General features: G+C 41.6%; 1 protein-coding gene and 1 long non-coding RNA gene across 2 annotated transcripts; one reads left to right on the top strand and one right to left on the bottom strand.

Moving 5' to 3' along the window:
• The first annotated feature begins 406 nt into the window (after nt 1-406).
• On the top strand, nt 407-17,722 carry FOXN1 (forkhead box N1). The gene is made up of 8 exons (XM_088177118.1): nt 407-526; nt 1,730-2,233; nt 4,295-4,402; nt 8,854-8,981; nt 9,779-9,875; nt 14,367-14,574; nt 15,191-15,718; nt 16,720-17,722. The coding sequence occupies exons 1-8, from the start codon at nt 407-409 to the stop codon at nt 16,980-16,982; spliced, it is 1,956 nt and encodes a 651-aa protein (XP_088033244.1). The 3' UTR covers nt 16,983-17,722.
• LOC148221494 (uncharacterized) lies at nt 7,071-16,841 on the bottom strand. Its single transcript, XR_015807941.1, has 3 exons — nt 16,534-16,841; nt 14,348-14,547; nt 7,071-9,204 (listed from the first exon to the last, which is right to left on the bottom strand). It is a non-coding gene; the product is annotated as an uncharacterized LOC148221494 (long non-coding RNA).
• Nucleotides 17,723-19,690: the final 1,968 nt, after the last annotated feature.

Here is a 19,690-nt window from a genome sequence, read left to right as displayed (position 1 = left end):
CTTTTTTTTTTAATATAGTTCTTCTGAAAACAACTGGGGTGCATTTATATCCCAATCTCTCAATGAAGTGACATTGCTAAATTTGCATAACCCCCAAACAATATATTTTCATTAATTTATATATAAACAAAGACAGGGCTTATTTTTATAAAAATATAAAAATTGTGTGGTGAATCCATAGAAACCCCATCTTCATTGGAATTGCATTTACAGAACATTTCTTTAAGAGCTAAAAAAACCAATTCCACTGTGTCGGGAATTCCTCAGGATGGCTCCAGCTGCACATCCAAGCCTGTCCAGTCACCTGAACCCAACCAGGGGTTTGTTTCACAGCTCAAGTTTGAAAAAGTGCTCATTGTAATTTGATTTTGCCTTAACAGGATTTCTGTCTGACGTGGGTTTGGTGATGGTTTCGCTACTCCAGGACCAATCCAATATTAAATTTTCTCCTTCGGACACTCTGGAAAGGGACCAGCAGGACCTCATGAAGGCACAGGGGGATTCAATATCCCCAGTTCAGCAAAGTGTGAGTAAACTGGCCCAGGCCTGTTCTCTCTCTTCAAGCATCAGAATCAACATTCAGCTCTTGCTGTGCTAAATCTCACCAAACCAAAAAAAAAAAAAAAAAAAAAAAAAAAACAACCAACTTTGGTGACAAAGCAAATATTGCAAGTTTTATTCCTGAAGGGTAGAAACCTGAGTTATCCTGCTCAGCTAATCTTAAACTCCAGCTAAATGTTCTGTTCCATTCCTTAAAATGACTGGAAAAGCAGTGTGAAAGCACTGGATTTATCCTGATTTCCCTCGTGGGATTTCTCAAAATCCAACTCGGATTTGGAGAGGGAAGGAGGGAAGAGACCACTCAATAATCTGGTCAGTGTTTTCATGGAACACATGAAAAGGGATTCCATTCCCCCCTCCCTGAACACAGCTCCCTGCTCCTGGCTGATGTGTGTCCTCTCAAAGGCATCCCAGTAATTACCCATCCCTATGTCAGGGAAAATATGCATATTTTCAGTGCCAGCATCCAGGCTCCAGCCCTGCTGCAGCTTTTCTCCTCCAGATTAAAGAGCACTCCAGGAGCTGCTGGTTTCTCTTTGCTGAGGCTCAGGAGGGAGGGGATGAGACAGGAAGGTTGAAGTGCCTGCCCAGAGCCCGTCCTGTGTCTCCAAATGAGTGTGGCCACCTTAATGAAGGGAAGTGATGTAACCACCAACAAATCTGGAGCTGTAACACCATCAGGGGATGAGATCAAGCTTATTTGACTAAACTTGCAGGCGACAAGACTTGCACTTATCACGTTCCTGTCATTTAATCTTTCATCACTCCTCAGCTTTTCCCTGAAATGGCCAGACCAGAGAGTCAAGGTGCCCTATTTTTCAAGGACAGTTCAGTTTTCTGGTGGAATCACAGAGTGGTTTGGGCTGGAAGGGACCTTATAGATCATCCAGTTCCATGCCACTGACTAGACCATGCTGCTCAAAGCCCAATCCAACCTGGCCTTGCTTTTATTTATTAATTGCTGGAAAATTCTGCACAGCAACAGCCAGAAAACCCTTGAGATCTTTTTAGGGCTTCTCTGCATGAAACTGGTCATTTCATACTTACCATTAAAAATACATTTTAAAAATTTATATGAATAAATAAATTTAAAAAATGAAAACAATAAAATACTCGCTCAGACTTAAATGCTAACCTTAAATAAATCAATGTCAACATTCCATCGCAGGATAACCCCAGTTACAGCTGCCAGCCCTACGAGCCAGACACCAGGACAGAAAGGAGGAGCTCAGAATCCTCCCACAGCCCCAGCCCTGCTTCCCCATCCCAGGATCAAATCCACGGGAGGTACCCAGCCAGCCAAGGCATCCCCTGTGGCAAGAACAAATTCAAGGCATCCTTCAGCACGGAAAAATTCCGGCGCTACAGCTACGAGGAAAACACAGCCGGGAACTACGACCGGTTCCTCAAGAGCAGCAGGAACCCCTTCCACCCTTACAAGAGGCAGATCAGCGAGGATGTTTTCCAAGAAGCACACCAGCCCCTGCCACCAGAAGCCTCTCCCTTCAAGAATCACGGGAGCATCGATGGCTTCGAGGCTCTGCCGGGATCTGCAGGTGCCGAGGAGCCGGAGGCGTTTCCCACCCACATCCCAAATATCTCCGGGGAGCAGCCGTGGTGTAACAGCCTCCAGTACAGCACCACGGGGCAGGAGCATGGCTCTCAGGTCATGGTCAGTGGTCTTTTCTCATTGTTTTCCCTCTTTTCAGTGGCAAAAGTGTGTTTTTGGAAGTATTTTGTTACAGCGTGACTACGTTGGTATTGATCGATCTGTCAAGCTACAGGCTCGGGAAAAGCATATCCATGTTTATTTGGGAAAAGCATATTTAGACATGCCCATGTTTATTTGAGATAAACATATTTAGACATGCTCATGTTTATTTGTCCACGTTCTCAGTTTTCTGGTCTTTTCCCCAAACAATTCTTAGAAAGATGCACAAGGATAAATTATTTTCCATTAGACGAATCCTAAATACCTGAATGCTCCCTGACAACAGGATTTGTTTGCAAATCTTCATTCAGCTGGTGTTTTCAAGAGACAAAAGTTCACAGAACACTCTTTTCAAGCGTGAGGATGTGGAGCAGATTTGGTCCAACACCTCAGCTCACCTGCACTTTTCTCAGTACAAATAGAAGAGAAACCCTAAGACATCAATGCCACCAAAATTAAATATCAGCTTTTTTTATATGTGCAGCGTCAAGTTACCTGGGCTAATTTCAATACTAGATAGAGGCAACTGCTTATTTAGGGCAACAGAGATTCCCTGAAAAGCAAATTAAATTACCCTCCAGTATCTCCACAATATCTCTGCTGTGATCCAAGGTGCAAAGTGTATCTTGATCATCTACTGCAGCCAAAAAGAACAACTCCACCTGCCAGGGGAGGGCCCTGAGCTGGTGCTAAATGGCTGGGAGAGGGAGAATTTATGGCTACCAGATGGAAGAGGAGTTAAAAAAACAAAAAGTCTTAATTGGATTAAGAGCAGGGAATGGAGAGATGTTGTCAGGGAACATACCTGGGGATTGAAGCCATCCAGGTTAAGGAGGAAATTGATCTAAATCTCTTATTTCCTGGATAAACACTCATCTAGGTCAGAGGAGTTCAATGCAAAACCTATGAGCAGCTGATGAAATAAAAAATCCCATTGTCTTCCCAAATCCCTGGGCTGCAGAATGTGCAGGTTCTGCCAGCACCCAGCTTCCCACTTTTAAATCATTTCCATGCTGCTGGAAAGTTGGGATTTCTGAAAATCTTCACCTGGTGCTCACCCAAATAACACTGATGTTTATTAGTAGTGGATGTCAAACCAAGTTCTAATTTGTGCTTCTAATAATATAATATACAAATACTGAATATTTTTATATTTATTATATACATATTATCACATAATACATAATATTATATATTATGTGCATGATATAGAAAATACATCTAATGTAAGAAATAATGTGTAGATATATTAATTTATTAAGATTTTTACACAGACTAAAATGCCATAAAAGCTGGCCATGTTTTAAAGCAGAAGGATAAGTGCTGTTGGATTCTTGAAAAAAACAAGGTTCTCACTGAATTCCTCCATTTTTACACATTCCCTGCATCTTGGTTGAACCCAGTGGTCAGCCCAGTGTGATTTTTCTCTGTACATTACAGAGAAAATGTACAGAGCTCCAGCTAATGCCAAAATTCCAGAGGCAGCTGGAGGCACTGGCAGCCTGCAAGATAAAATCAGGGAGAATGAAAAAAGAGGGAAGCACACTCAGGAATGGGAGCTGGAGTGTGGGTTTGTGTGTGCAGGGAGAAAAAAAATAAAAATAAAAATATGAACAGAGCCTGATGTTTTGTGAATTGCTCCTGCCCGGAGTGTGGCCTGGGATTTCCTTTTTTAAAGTTGTAATTATGGAAGTGCAGGAATTGGTTCATGGCTTCATGGAATCACGGAGTGGTTTGGGTTGGAAGGGACCTTAAATCTCATCCCCTGCCGTGGCAGGGACACCTCCCACTGTCCCCGGGTGCTCCAAGCCCTGTCCAGCCTGGCCTTGGACACTGCCAGGGATGGACCATCCCCACATTTACCCCATGGAAACAGAAACCAACACCTATTAACTCTCCCTAAAACAGAATTCAGCCCCAAAAATTCAATATAATGAAGGCAAATCCGTACGGTGACTAACAGAATTATCCGATTTGAAATTGTTTTCTCTAATAACTCCTCCCTCGGATGTTTCCCGGCAGGATTCAGACATGAAGCTCAGGACATCCCCCCTGGAGGGGCAGCCTGGTTTGTATTGCTACCAGCCCCAGGTGCAGCAGATGTATTGCCCCTCACACCCTTTCCATCAGGTCAGTACAAATGGTGCACCAAAATCCCTGGATTTGTAGCACTCAAACAGTGCAATAATTGTGCTAATAATAGTTTTTTTAAATTATTTTAAGATATCTTTAAGTCTGTGGGTTTGCCGTGTGTATATGCCTACGTTCTGTTTATAAGATCTGAAAAAGAACCACAGCTAAGTGCGTTTTAAGATGGTCGTGAAGAAAAAGAAGGAAAAAGAAAAAGAAAACAAAACTTGTGGAAATTTAATCTTGGCACTGCATATTTATATTTTCACCATTACCCTCGAGAAAATTTGCTCTGAAGCCAGATATATTATTAACATAATTCTTGATATTTCAGGATCTTAATTAACTGTATTTTAACTTCAGGAAAAAACCCTAAATAGATGTGACCATTAAAATTCACACCAAACATAGAAAAATATTTTAAAGTAAGATTGGAACAGCAAAATGATATTTACTTTCCTTGTGCTTGATGGCACACACATCTCTTTTGAAACCTTTTGCCTCTTACATCATCCCCAGAGAAAGATTATTCAGATGAGCCATAATTGACAATAATGCTGATGATGCAGGAGAATGTGCAAGATTAGGGTTGTTCTTCTGTAATCTAACTTTGTTATTGACACTTCAAATAATTTCCTTCAGATGTAAATGGTGATGCTGTTGAATGCTTTGAAATTTTCCTCCTTTAGGCTCAATTACCTGCAAGGTATAAAATTAAATTTTCAGTGAGATCTTCAGGATAAAAATGTGCTGATTTCAAACAAGCAAGGAAAAAAAAAAAAAAAAAAACTTGAGGTGAAATTAAGGCAAGAAGGATTTTTCAGATTTTTAGGTAGAAATCCATGTACAAAACCAGCACAACTCCGAGACACCCAACCATTAGAACTGAATTAAGTGAAATTTAAAGGAAATTCAAAAATATGTGAAGATTAAAGCTCCCACCTGAGTTCTGTCTCCTGTGATGCCAGGGACTGATGACAGATTTTGTGGCATCAGCTGCCCCATCTCCTCCAGCTGCCTCCTGGAGTATAAAAATGGGAGCAGGGATTTAAAACTGGACAAAATAAACCAAAGCCAGGTTCCTGTGTGAACTTTTCACTGTTAATTCGTGTGGTGTTACTGAGTCATGGAAACACTCATCACTCCTGGCTTTTTATTTTACTTATCACGCTGATTTTCCACCAGCCAGGATTTTCTGAACCTTATTTTTTCCCTGACACGTGGCAAAAAGGCAACAGTCTTTAAATTCTCGTCGACACTGCCATAATTAATTTATTTGTGTTGTTTTCTCGTTACCCTAAAACTCAATAGAAGTGATAAAAGGGAAAAATAAATGTAAAAAAATTAAAATTGAAGTTAAATGAAATAAAATAAAATAATAGAAAAAGAAACAGAAATAGGCATAGAAGAATAGAATTTAAATATTATAAAAGGAAAGGTGATATTGTACTATCATCCTAACTTACAAATCCATTATTGTTATTTTAGAAGAAAATAGTCCCAAAATAGTGACAAAAAAAAAGCTCTGCTGCAAATATAAACTATTGTGGATATGTCACAGCTCCATATATCTCACTCACTATAAAAATGCCATTTCTGTGTGCAGAAACCCCACTTAGCTTGTGAATTCATGGAATATTCTTTGTCTCTTCATCCATTCTGCAGCAGGCACCTTTCCCCTGTCCCTGCTGGTTTGACACCAGTGCTCTTTCTGTACTGCTCACATTCCAAAATCTCTGGATTTAAAGCTCCTGGGAGCTGCCAGGCAAGATCCAACAGGCACCAAGAGGAAAATCCTCAATCCACCTGCAGGCTGGCACTGGGACAAATCTCTGAAGTGCAGCAGGTTTCTGTCAGACTTTTTCTGAAAAGTCTGGCAATTTGTTCTGCTGATCAGGAATACCAAGGAAAAAAAAAAAAAAAAAAAATAGGTAAAAGAGGTGGAATTGCTATTCCTGTGCCATAACCACAGTCTGGAAAATGAAAATAAGTCGGGAGGCAGCTGGGAAGAAGTGGAGTTGCCTCTTCTGCATGGAGCAGCCCCGTTGTGAACGCTTCACATTTCCAGCTGGAATGGGGCAGTGCAGCTTAAATCACTGCAAGGAAGTTCCTGTGCAGAGAACAGGCCCTGGAGTGGAAAATGTTCAAACCCAGCCTCAGTTTTCATTAGAGGGATGAGAGGGACTCAGCCCCTGCATTAATTTTGTCCGGATGATAAAACAGCCTCACCTTCCCCTTTGCCGGACAGAAGTGGTGACTCAGAAGGAAAATGAGTTATGACTGCCCCGAATGAAGCAGCAGACACCGGCTGGAGCCACTCACCCACCCACCATAAAACACCTTTCATGCCACGGGAGACTGTAAAACCAGCTCCAGCCTGTCATTCCAGCCCATTCCCCAGCCTCCCTTCCCTCAAAAAGCACTAATGAAACCAATAAAACTGAAATAATCCCTAAAACGCCCAGGTCTGGCCTTTCATGATGACATCAAAACCAGCCCTGTCCTAGTGTTGTTTCCTTTCAAAGAGCCACCAAAACCAATAAAAATCAGAATTATCATTGGAATTGCCCAGTTTTCTACTCTTAGGGGAAAATCTGCACAAGGCAGGGAGCACCACAGTGCACACAAAAATTAGTTCACTGCTGCTCTGGAGACTCTAATTGTGCCCAATATTTAGTTTAACAAGGCAGGACATGATTAATTATGTACATTCAGTTTCTTTCACTATGCAAACAACTGAGTCTATTCAGTCTGGTTTTCCACATTCCATTTCAGGCAGTTCAGTGTTAGAAAGATAAAAGCAAACAGGCAAGAAAAACTCCAGCAGCCAGCATAAAATTACAGAGAAAATGACATCAATTATTCAGAGTACAGAATAAATAAACAAACTGTGAATATTTTGCTGTTTTAAGGGGACAAAGACCAAGAGCAACCCAAGCTATTGATCAAAAAATAATAAAGGAATTACAATTAAAAACTGAAGAGATGTCCAAGGGATTTATCCCAATGAGCATTGAGAGCTATATTATAATTTTTCAGAGCCACACAAACCTCATGGCACAGGATTGCTGGAGCTGAGCAGTAAAACACCAGGACAGGGCTCAGCAACTTTGAGTCCCAGGGAAGGCATCCAGGTAGATTTTTTTAATAGCTTGTGACAGGACTTCTAATTTTGGCCATGCCCTCACCCCTGGAAAAATTCATCTGGAAGAGGCAGAAATTCCTCCCGTACAGAGCTCCCAGAGAGCCAGCTGATGTTATCTTACCTAAACTGGATCGTGTTCCTTTGCTCTTGAAAGTCTCCTTCCAGCAGGTTTTAAACTGTAATTTGAGGAAGAAAAACGTGGGATATTCAGGAAAGAAAAAGACCAAGTGCTGGGTTAAAAAAATTGAGAACAAATCTATGGAAAATCCGGTGCAATCCAGGCTGTCTGTGTGGATCATCTCCAGTTTTTCACCTGGATTTTCATCCTGGTGACCCCATCACTTCAGTGTGTCTTAGGGCAGGTGTAGAGATCTCCTGCAGAGATGGGCCAGCATTCCTCAGGGAGCTTCTGTGGCTGGTCCCAGGGGAAGGGCAAGAGTGGCATAAATATTGTCTGATTTTAGGGGTCTTGGCTATACTTTTTAGCTTTCTGATGGAGAAAATGGAGTGGGAAAGTCACTTGAGGTGGTGGTTAACAGCACATGAGCTCCTGGCCCTGTGGAGAATTCTTTTCTTTGGGATTTTGATGGAACAGACAGGGAGCAGCCCAACAGCTTCAGAACGAGACAGGCGAGGTGAAACCACCTCAAAAATGTCTCGTGTGCTGCTCTCCCGACCCCTGGAATGGCATCACTGACTTATTCCATAATGATACGTTCATCTAAAATTATATTCTGGTGCATCCATTAAAGTTCTTGCTGTAGTTTGTTGTTTTTTTTCCCTGCCTTGCACAGTAACCATGATTTTAACAGAGATTTTGGGATGCTATTCCCTTAGGAGCAGTAATTATATGCTTTCCATTTTTGCCTTTCTGTACCCACTCCACCTGAAGGAAAAAACAACCGAAAAATAGCACACAAATCCAAATAAGGCTCAGGCAAAACTTCCCTGTTTCCTCCTACATTTTTTAGCAGCTTTACGTCCTCAGCTGGTTTTTCTAAGGTGAACACTGAAGTATTTTATTCTGGTGGTTTTTTAATGTCAATAAAATGACATAATTCATTTTTTTGTGTGTGCACGTTCAGGGGAGGCTGAGCAGGCTGAAATACTTCAAAAGAGATGGCTGGAGGGAGATAAGCTTAAGGTCTATAAAATTAAGAATTATCAGGGGACAATTAATAGGATAGCGGGCAATAAAGAAGAAAATGCTCCTTCACATGCAGTATCCTCAGAAATAACGCTGTTATTAGGGAACATTTTGGGGAGTTTATTGCTAAAGGAAATAACATCTCTGCTGTCCCCCCAGTACCCCTCAGGAGGCAGCTACCCCGTGACTTACATCACCTCCTCGCACTACCCCTACCAAAGGATTGCTCCTCAAAGCAGCCAAGAATCTCAGCAGCCTCTGTTTCCCAAACCCATCTACTCCTACAGGTAATATAATATTTTTCCAAGCCCTCACCTTACAGGAAATACCCTGTTTACCCCTGGCCTGTTTCCAGCATCGTTTGCAGCCACACGTTCGCTCCTATTTGTCTTGTTCCCCGGGGTGTTCTGTCCTGTCCCTACGGATCACAAAACGTTCCAGACTCTGGGGCCAGCCAAGGCACTGAGAAATTAAGTGTTGTAAAGCAGGGGAACAGTCTTGATCACTCCCCTAAGTCAGAAAAAAAAAAAAAAAGTGAGGCGTTTCTCTAATGCAAAATTTTAGGTGTTGCGAATTTCATCAGCACGAGACTGGTTCTACTTAGTTGTTTATTCCAGCACCTGGATTAAAACTGATTTTTTCCCCAGTTACTGGAGCAAGGAAATGCCTAGAAAACATTTCAGCTATGGCAGTCACCACGTGGGTTTAGCCCCCCAAAATAGATTAGACAAATAAATTTTAATTATCCCTCTGTCACTGTCAGTTCGATTCTCTTTGTGACCTTCATCAATTTAAACATTCAATTTAAGTAACTACACACCAGCAGGATTTGAAGGTCTTGATTCTACTTTCTATATTATTTTATTTTAAACCCAGGCTGGACCTTCTAGATGAGTTTGGAGAATTACCTGTAGGAGTTGGGGAGATTGTTGTAAACAACTGAGTGGAAACATAAAATCATCTTTGTATTTGTGCTATGACGGTGGCAGCTGGAGTAACTACACACAGTATGAAAAATTATCTATTTTTGGTTGTGAGGAGTCAGGCAGAAGAGGCTAAAATGCTTTTTTTTCTCTCCCTAAAGCATCCTGATCTTCATGGCTCTCAAAAACAGCAAGACAGGGAGTTTGCCAGTCAGTGAGATTTACAATTTCATGACAGAGCACTTCCCTTACTTTAAGGTGAGTTCCACGGGGATGGGGAGGGGAATGTCCCTCCAAGCTTATCTGTCAGCAGAGGGAATAAGGGATGGGATTCCAGCTATGGAAAAGGATAATTTCTTAGGAGATAAATGCCAAATCAATTACACACTGCATACTCTCATGATCACAAGGTACCCAGCATTTTGCACCTAGGCAGAAATGTGAAATGTGGTGATATTTAACTTAAAAAGATATTAAGAACTGTTCCAGCTGTGAGCTTGGGTGGATAACAGTGACTGTTCCTCACCAGCAGCCCATAAAAAAAGGTAAATAATTTTTAAAACACATTCACTGCTTCCTCTGAGATCTCAAATACAGGCAGAACTGGTCTTGTAGCTTCCTCTGCCACCAGCAGCACCTCCAGACTGGTGTGGAAGCAGAGGATTCCAGGTTATCCACTCCATCCTGGAGCTGGGATATTCATCTTGGGCATGCCCTGTGCAGAGAGAAGTGTAATGTGTGATAATGGCACTAAGCTCATAATTACATGGTGAGCTGGGGAGGGAAAGGGTGGATGGTTTGCAGCAGCACTGCTGAAATTTGGATCCCTGCTATGAGGGAATGGCTCCTCACCCTTGGGATGCCAGTGGAAAATGCTCACTCAGCACAGGGATCCAAGAGCAGGAGGATTAGTTCAGATTTTTTAAAGAGCTGTAATGGAATCATCAAGTGCTGCTCCACTCAGAGCTTTATTTCTGCTGATTCTTCAAAAGCACCTCGCTGAAGTCCACAGTGGGTGACCTCAGCTGTGAGCAAGGCCCAAAAATGAAAATAAAGCCAGTGAGTCTGTCCTGTTTCCTATTGCAAATAGCCCTGCAGCAATCAAGGCAAATTTAAAACAGCCACAGCAAGGCAGTTCAAACATTTATAATAAAGGAACACTGAGAATAATGAAAAATAAATGTTCCAATACAATTTTGCAGGGGTTTTGAACATTGAGGATAAATAGAGCACACACACACACACAAAAGAAGATTGAATATGTCAGTAATCAGAGAAAAATACACATTATCACAGAGGAAGAACTGTCAGGATCCATCACACTCCTGTACTCCCAGATTTCCTCCCAAAGGAATCACTAACTACTGCATCATTTGTTACAAGCAAGAGAAGGGAGAAAAAAATCAAGAAATCTACCATTAGAAATCCCAGGGGAATCCACAGGAAAATAGCAGAAGTTTCAAGCAGACAGGGGGGAATATTATTAATAATTTTTACAGGATGCACATGTTTATTCATCAGATCAAACTGAAATTCATTCTCTGTTTTCTTACAACACAATTGGTTATAAAATTAATCAGCAGCTTTAGGCCAAATGCTGCTGCTGCCAGCATGGGCAGAGCTCCTCAGACTCAGGACTGTGGCTCTGCCAGGTGTCACCATCCTGGTCCTTCCTGGCTTTTCAGAACCTCGTGTCTTTTTTTTAAAATTCATTTAAAAACTGAAGAGAATGAGGTTACTGCTGTAGGAAAAGAATAGTGCAGGGGGTGTTACCCAAACATTCTCTGTTTTGTCACAGCTTTATTTTTGCATTTTGCCTTCAAGTCCAGCCAAATGCATTTGAGTGTAACATCTTTAAAATAATCAGGGGAGAATGAGCAATCAGATATTACATTTACAGCCATCAATCCCTGTCTGCCTGTGGTCTTTGCAGCGGAGAATTACCAATATATGGCAAAAATTAATATTCTCCATCCTCTCTGCTTTTGGAGAGTCTTCAGCAGAATAAAATCACGTAAAAATCGGCAAAGAACATTTTACTGCTGCTACCAGCGCTCACTGGAAAGCAGAATACAACAGGGAGAGGGGAAGCAATTTAGGTTGGAGAGAAAAAGAGTACAAGTGCACACAGAGCCTTGCTGGGAGACATGGGATGATACAAGCAGAGTCAAATTAACTGGGATTCGCTGCCACAGCAAATTTAGTTTCTATGATGCAACAATCTCATTTCTAGTTGAAACAGAGCAATCCAACTCCTACGACCTAAAAAAAAAAAAAATCTACACAGCTAAAGTTGAATTAGTCTTTGATGTACCTCTCCCTTCTCTTGAGACCTAGATTTAAAGGGAAAGGGTTTTGCAAGATCACTGAACTCTTTAAACTTCAAGAGCTGGTCAGGATCAGTGGGGCTGGACAATAATTTTCTCTCTTTTTTTTGTAGTGATTAGTGAGTCTAACAGAAAGCTTTAATCTTTTTAATTGGAGTTGTTGCCAGTGGGCTGAGAGGGCAGGAGGGTCTGTGGTGTGATGGAAGTGTTCAGGTGCTGTGGATGTGGCACCTGGGGACATGGATTGGTGGTGGCCCTGGCAGTGTTAATGGCTGGGCTCGGTGACCTCAGAGGGTTTTTCCCACCTCAGTGATTCTGGGATTCCCCAGCTGATTTTGGGATTCTGCACTTTCATCCCCACTGTGCTGAGCACAGCCATGGCCAAAATCAGCCACAGCAAAGAGATTCCAGCTACTCAAGAGCAACCCCAGCAGCCAAAGTTCATTTTACAATCACATCTGCTTTAAAAACTGGTGTTTTTTCACTTAGCACACTGAGTGTGTCAAGCCCTGCCTGGACAAATGAATTCTCACAGCTCAGCAATCCCAAGTTTAATGCAAGAACCTGCTCAGCTCCCGGCAGCAGCTTCCAAAATCAATCCATGTACTTTTTGCTTGAACAGTTTCTAAAACCATCTCCTATTTTACACCCCCACACGTTCTGAAAACCTCTGAGAAGCCCATGCCACTCCCATCGGAGCAGAAACACCAATTATCCTGTCTAGGTACACACAGGGGTGTGTGGAGCCTGTGTGCAGGGCAAGAAACAGGAATATTCTTCCAGGTCAGCTTGTTCAGTAGCTGAATACACATCTCACCTGGGAGGAACAGCTTCATTCACTTTTGGAACTACCAGAAAGTTACTTGAATATTATCTGCAAGGGAGAAAAAACTGATTTGTCATGTTTAGTATGACCTTGTGGCAGAACAGGTTTTAAAGGTTTGGGGCTCTCTTCTCTTCTCTTCTCTTCTCTTCTCTTCTCTTCTCTTCTCTTCTCTTCTCTTCTCTTCTCTTCTCTTCTCTTCTCTTCTCTCTTCTCCCTCTCTATTACAATTTGTGTTGTCTCACCCATAAGACAGAATAGTGAAATGCTGACATCAGGTGGGCCAAAATGGAAGAAACTGTGCTGCTCTGAAAATAGTTTCTCTTCTAGTAAATAATATGCATTTAGTTCCACACCTATTTATTTTTTAAATAAGAAAGTGAGTATTAAATTTGACCCTCAACTCTTCAGCAAGGCTTTTAATGCCTTAATCTACACAATAGTTCTCTACAAGCTACAAAACAACAGGTTTTACATTCCTTATAAAAGCACATACAAAAAATTAAATCCTGATAAAATAATTTCATCAAAGTATGTTCAAAATTCTCAGTCTGCCTTGTGAAAGACAAAGTGGACTCAGATCCATTTATAAAAGATGGTCTTAGAGGAAGTCAGATGGACTAGGGAACAATTAAAGAAATTATCAAACGATCAAAAATCTGGCTTACTATGAGAGAAATATCCTATTAATAAAAAGGGAAAATGGAAAAAACTTAAGGAACCTAAGAGGGAAATTCTAATTTTTAACATTTTTTAAAAAGACTGTGGAAACCCACATTTATTTCGTGTGCTCTCTGTTCAGTAATTCTCTGCTTGATATAAACAGTTATGATAACAAATATTTGCATCCATTGATATGAATCAATAGGCATGGACAACTTTCCCACATTTCAGAGAGCTGTTTCATTTCTTGCAATTCTTCTGAGGAATTGAAGAGAAAATATAAGGATTTTTCAGCAAACAAGAAAAGAATAATTTAAATCCAGTTTAAAGAACCTTCCAGCTGCTACTGCTGAGTTAAAAATAAATGCAAAGCACAGAGATGAGTGATCAGCTGTGGAAACCTGTATCTCATCTGGAGGGCTTGTGATTAAACCATTTGGTTATGTAATTGGCCAGCACACAAAGTTACACCTACAGTAGCATGAGAAATCCCTTTGAAGTCTGCCCGGACACTGAATTTGAGCCCAGGTAGCACAAAGTACTTTAATGAAGATTGGGAAATATTTCTAGGTGTTCTAAAATAGATTCTGAGAGATTTCTTGTTAGTTCTAGTACATTAATTTTTGCACACTTAATTCTTGTGATGTGCAAATTCACTCTTAAAGATCCAGCAGGTCTCTGACAACCTTTTTGCTTGGAAGATCAGTTACTATTTTATCTGATCCCTCTCTTCCCACACAACATGACTGTGACATTTTTGTGGCTTCCCTCTAACGTACAAGTTTCTCACTGCAGAAGGTACAAACGTAAACAGCATTTCTTGTAACCTCACCAGTCAAAACAGAGTTATATATATATACACACACACATGCATTTTTAATTTTTTCTCTTTTTTTAGCTTGAAGTTCTGTTCTTACATTGGATTTGTTTCTCCAGACAGCTCCAGATGGCTGGAAGAATTCCGTGCGCCACAACTTATCTCTGAACAAGTGCTTTGAGAAAGTGGAGAACAAGTCGGGGAATTCTTCCCGGAAGGGCTGTCTGTGGGCTCTGAATCCAGCCAAGATCGACAAAATGCAGGAGGAGCTTCAGAAATGGAAGAGGAAAGACCCAGTTGCTGTGAGGAAGAGTATGGCAAAGCCAGGTCAGTCATTTGTCAGTGTTTTAGTTCTCAAACAGCTCTCCCCAGAACTTTTCACCAAGATCCATAAGAGAATTTAAACATGATTTAGGAAACCATTTAAGGATTTTTCCTGGTTGGCAAAATAAGTAAAAAAATTAAAGAGCAAAAATAACGTAGAGCTTTTTTTGTCAGTGTTTTCAGATAAGCTTCAGAAGCTTCACCAAGAAAATATTCTCCCTTGACATCTCACTAAAGTTTAAGATAAAAGGCGAGGCTGGATGGGGATTGGAGCATCCTGGAGTAGTGGGAGGTGCCCCTGTCCATGGCAGGGGAGGGCAATGAGATGATCTTCAACATCCCTTCCAATCCAAACCACTCTGAGATAAAAAGAACGCTGAAATAAGGAATATAAAATAAAATCTGAGATTAACTGCTAAGTACTCAACCTTTAAACCTAAAAGTGGAATTTATTGCATACTCACTTGGCAATGGCAATTTAAAAGAAAACATTTCAGGCTTTGGAATTTTTAATAAATAAGAACTAGCGCTTCTGTTTGCCATTTCCTGAATAACGCCACAATCCCTGCTGCAAGCTATCCAGGCATGAATCAACCGCGGGCTTTTCCTTGTTTTCCAGACGAACTTGACACCCTGATAGGCGACAAGAGCGACAAGCTGCGCTCCTCGCTGCTGCCCTGCAGCCCCACGGGCGCTGCAGGTGCGAACCTCTCCAGGCAGATGGCAGCGCAATCCCACTCCTTGTGCGAGCCCTCGCTGTCCTCCGGGATCCCGCAGGGACTGCACGGCATCCACGCCCCGGCGGCTCTGCCTGCCAAGAGCCCCCTGCCCGCTTTGCTGGGGGGGCAGCAGCCCGGGTGCTACGCGTCCCCCCAGGGCTTCCCCCAAATCCCCACCGCGCTGCTGCAGCACACGCCCGACCCTCCCAGCCTGTTCCCTGCTGGGGAGGCTCAAAGCCAGCTCCGGACTCAGCCCAGCATCCCTCAGGATTCCCCAGTGCCGGCTCAGAGCCCCCCGAGCTGCGGGATGAAGATGCTGCCCGAGCATTCCCCGGCCAGGACGGTGCAGGACTCGCTGCTGCAGGAGGGGGATCTCAGCAACGACATCGATGCTCTCAACCCGTCCCTCACTGACTTTGATCTCCAAGGTACGGGTTTGAGGTGTTTTTATCTTGGGCAGTCGGGTTTGTAACATCCCATCGCATCCCATCGCATCCCATCGCATCCCATCGCATCCCATCCCATCCCATCCCATCCCATCCCATCCCATCCCATCCCATCCCATCCCATCCCATCCCATCCCATCCCATCCCATCCCATCCCATCCCATCCCATCCCATTATCCCATCCAATCCCATCCTCCACAAGATCCATTTCTGTCCCTTTTTTTTCCACATCTCCACGCCGCTGTTACAAACCCCCCCGCCTTCCCGGGTTACATTTTATATAAACACAATACAATTTTGCTTTAAATCTTTAAAAAGTTTCCCAAGGAAGCTACAGGTTTGCATCCAGGGTTTAAAAAACATTCCTGCTCCCCCTCCGGCTACAATTGCTGATATTCAACAGTGCAATACAGTATCTAGAATGTGTCCTTTAAATTCAGACCTATTTTCTACTGAAAGCTACTCAAGCACAACTATTTATTGCCATTCTTACAAGAGAATTGTCGAGTGAAGGGCTCCAAGAGAAATAAATTTGATTGAATTAACATGTTAGCATTTTTCTTGATCAGTAATGATTCCACATCTCTGCTAAAAAGGATGCTCTTTCCCTCTTCCCATTATAGGACCCCAGTAATAGGATCTACACCCCAAAGAATTATATTTTTGAGGCGTCTTCTTATATTCTCTGTAAATATACATTTCCAACAGAACTTTAGAAATAATTTTCTTAAATTAACGCTGATTTCTCCCAGATTTAAATTTACGGAGACGGACAAATAATAACCACCCAAACTCACCTCAGCCCCAAGAGATTAGGATGACCTACACACAAACATTTAATAACCAACATCTGCAGCATTTAAAAAAGGAAATACAGACAAACCGAGAGGGAAAAAAAATAACAAAACAACACAAAGCGAGACGAATAAATCTGTAATTAAGGCCGGTTTGTTTTTTTTTTTTTGGTTCTTGTGTTGCTGCAGGGAATCTTTGGGAGGAGCTGAAAGACGACAGCCTGGCCGTGGACCCCCTCGTCCTCATTTCATCGTCCCCGCAGTGTTTTCCCTCGCAATGCCAGCTGGAGAGCGGCGGCGTCCCCATCGGGGCCGGGGGCGCGCACGGGAGCGCGCACGGGGGCGCGCCCGAGCTGCAGCTGACCACGCTCTACTCGGCGTTCATGGAGCTGGACACGCTGTCCCCGTCCTACCTGAGCAGCCCCGGCTCCAAACCCATCGCCCTGATGTGAACCACACCCCGCAAATCCGCCGCCGAAATCTAAACCCGGTCCTAAACCATCACGGAGTGATGGCGGTGTCCATGGGAAGAAGAATTTTATCTCTTTTTTTTTTTTTTTTTTTGGTGTTCCCAGAACTCGCCCGCAGGATATGTAGCTTTACTATGATGGTTTTCTACAGACAGATATTAAAAACAAAATTTAAAAAAAAATTTAAATATTATTTAAGGAGAATATGGTTAACAGCTGAACTTGTCAACACCATTTTATCAAGCCACTCATCTTCTTCATCTTCCAGAAATAAGAGGAAAACAAATTCTTGGCCTTTTTTTCCTTTTCTTTTTTTTTCTCTTTAACGAGAGCTGCTTGCAAATGAACACGGAACTCACAGCACACAATTTAACTTATTTCTTGGAGCCACTGACGGCAACAACATCCAGCACAGACCACTGAAAATATAAAATCTACCTATTAAAACATTCATAGTCCCCTTGAAAGAAGTTCTGGGTTTTGGTAAATGTGAACTGAAAATTCTGCAAGTATTAGAAGATAGAGGACAAGCTGCTGACAGACTAAACCAAAGCAACAAATATACTTCAGTGGAAAATATCTAAGTTTTACTGTATTTAAAATGAAATTTTAAACTCTGCTTTTTTAATAAAAAAGAACAAAACTATTTAGTAGAATTTTTACTTGGCTGGAAATTATTCCCATTCATGTCTCTTGTCTTTTGCCACATAAACCAAACATTAACATGAATTATTAAGCCATTAAATGAAGAGTTTTTTTAAATGGTTATAGAAAAGAAGAGAGAAACTGCAGTTGGCCAAATCCAGAGAGCATCTGTGTTTTAACTGATACCTCCAGTAGGGTTTATTGTGATGCTGAACATTCCTCCTGTGAACTAAACTTAGGCCAGTTTTACAGGAGCACCCTTCTCCCTCTGATTTTCCACAAAGATGGAATAAAAACGTAGAAAAATAGAATAAAATAGAATAAAACCTTTTTGGTTTAAGTGATGCAATATAAACCCAGAGTAAGCTGGAGAAGGAACTTACCAGCATGATGGAAAATAGTCTAGAAATCCAAAATAATATCAGGGTGCCCAGAGAAGTGGAAGGTGGCCCTGCCCATGGCACTGGATGAATTTTTTTCCAACTCAGCCCATTCTGGGATTCTCTGGTCTTTATTCACAGATGATGGAAACTCAGAATAAACCCAGGAGGTTAAAACTGAGTCTGGTTGGGTGATTTAGAGCACGAAAGAGCAAGGAGGGATTCTCAAGGATGGAACAAAGGAGATGGAATTGTTCAAATAAAGGCACACTTTAATTGGCTGGGTTTAATTGGCAAGGTGGGAGCTCTGCCCAAACCCAGGCCCAAAGCTACACCTTCACCCTTTCCTACTAGTCCAGACTTAAAATGAGATTAGGGGCAGACGGATAAAGGCGATTTAGGAGGAGCACATGTGATGCAGCTTTGTAATCCCTCACGCAACCACCAAGAAATCCTCACTTGACTTCAGCTCCTCTTCCTGCAAAGAGAATAAGGAGCAGAAGAAATGCAGCCAGGAAAAAAAAAAATAACCAGCAGGATGAGAGTTATGTAAACATATTAGAGCCGGGTGAATCAGTTTTTGGCTATCTTAACATTTGGATAAAGAAATATAGAAAATGTTAACTATGATAGGTTATTAGCAATGTGAATGTTATGGTAAGTCTAAAGCATGTAGTGAGTATAAAGCTGCTAAACGGAATATAAATATAAATATAAATATAAATATAAATATAAATATAAATATAAATATAAATATAAATATAAATATAAATATAAATCAGTGTCTAGATGTGTGTGCAATATAGATACAATATATATAAAGCACAGTATGTGTATATAAAACACTGTATATGAACAGAAAAATATATGTACATATAGAATTACATGTACATATAAAATATTATTTATAAACAGTGTGTGTGCATATGTATAACACTATATATATATTAAAAAACACAGTATAAATACATATATGTGTATTCAGTGCAATGTAGGAGTCAACTTACAACTAAATATACAATATTTAGAGTAGATATTATTAGAAGGATAATATTATCCTAAGTGCCTTTTTTAAAAGAAAAATACACATTTTAGTCAAACAAATACACATTTTAATACAGACATGCATTGAGGAAAAGCAAAACCAAAGCAGCCCCTGCCCTGTGCTCTGGTTTTGCACTCCTGTGGCTCCTGAACACACAGCTACTCTGATGCCTTAAAATGTATCACTCTAAAGTCAAAACCAATAAGAATAATTGGTAAATAATGTTCTCTGTGAATATTAGACAGGTCTAGCTCATGGGAGGGGAGGTCCCTTGGCTCTGTGTGTTTGTGAGCTCTGACTTCAACAAAGATCCCGGGTTTGGACCAGGACTCCCAGTGCAGGACCGGGTGTCCAGAGCCCCCAAACTCCTCAAATTCATTCCAGCCACTCCAGTCTCAGTGGCAGCTCTGCACTCCTCCATCCTCAGGGAATTTCCCCGTAAGATTCTCTCCATTTCAAAGCTTTTCTCTCCAAACACCAAGGAGATGGTAAATGGATTTTCTGAAATATTTTCAGCACCCCGAGGGAGCGAGATGCTCAGTTCTCCGTGACTTTTAATCACTATTTGCACCAAATTCTTGCTAAATCCTTTTAAAACTCCTTACAGATTCCCCTCCTGA

This window comes from Sturnus vulgaris, chromosome 21, assembly GCF_052056855.1.
Source record: "Sturnus vulgaris isolate bStuVul1 chromosome 21, bStuVul1.hap1, whole genome shotgun sequence".
NCBI classification, from domain to species: domain Eukaryota; kingdom Metazoa; phylum Chordata; class Aves; order Passeriformes; family Sturnidae; genus Sturnus; species Sturnus vulgaris.
The sequence above is the reverse complement of the archived record's forward strand: the minus strand, read 5'-3'. Positions and strand labels throughout refer to the sequence as shown.

Bases quoted from the DNA above. Each gene is read 5' to 3' on its own strand.
- FOXN1 (XM_088177118.1), top strand. From the start codon at position 407: ATGGTTTCGCTACTCCAGGACCAATCCAATATTAAATTTTCTCCTTCG. The intron at 9,876-14,366 runs GTGAGTTCCACG...TTGTTTCTCCAG, and splicing joins AGCACTTCCCTTACTTTAAG to ACAGCTCCAGATGGCTGGAA. The intron at 14,575-15,190 runs GTCAGTCATTTG...CTTGTTTTCCAG, and splicing joins GAAGAGTATGGCAAAGCCAG to ACGAACTTGACACCCTGATA.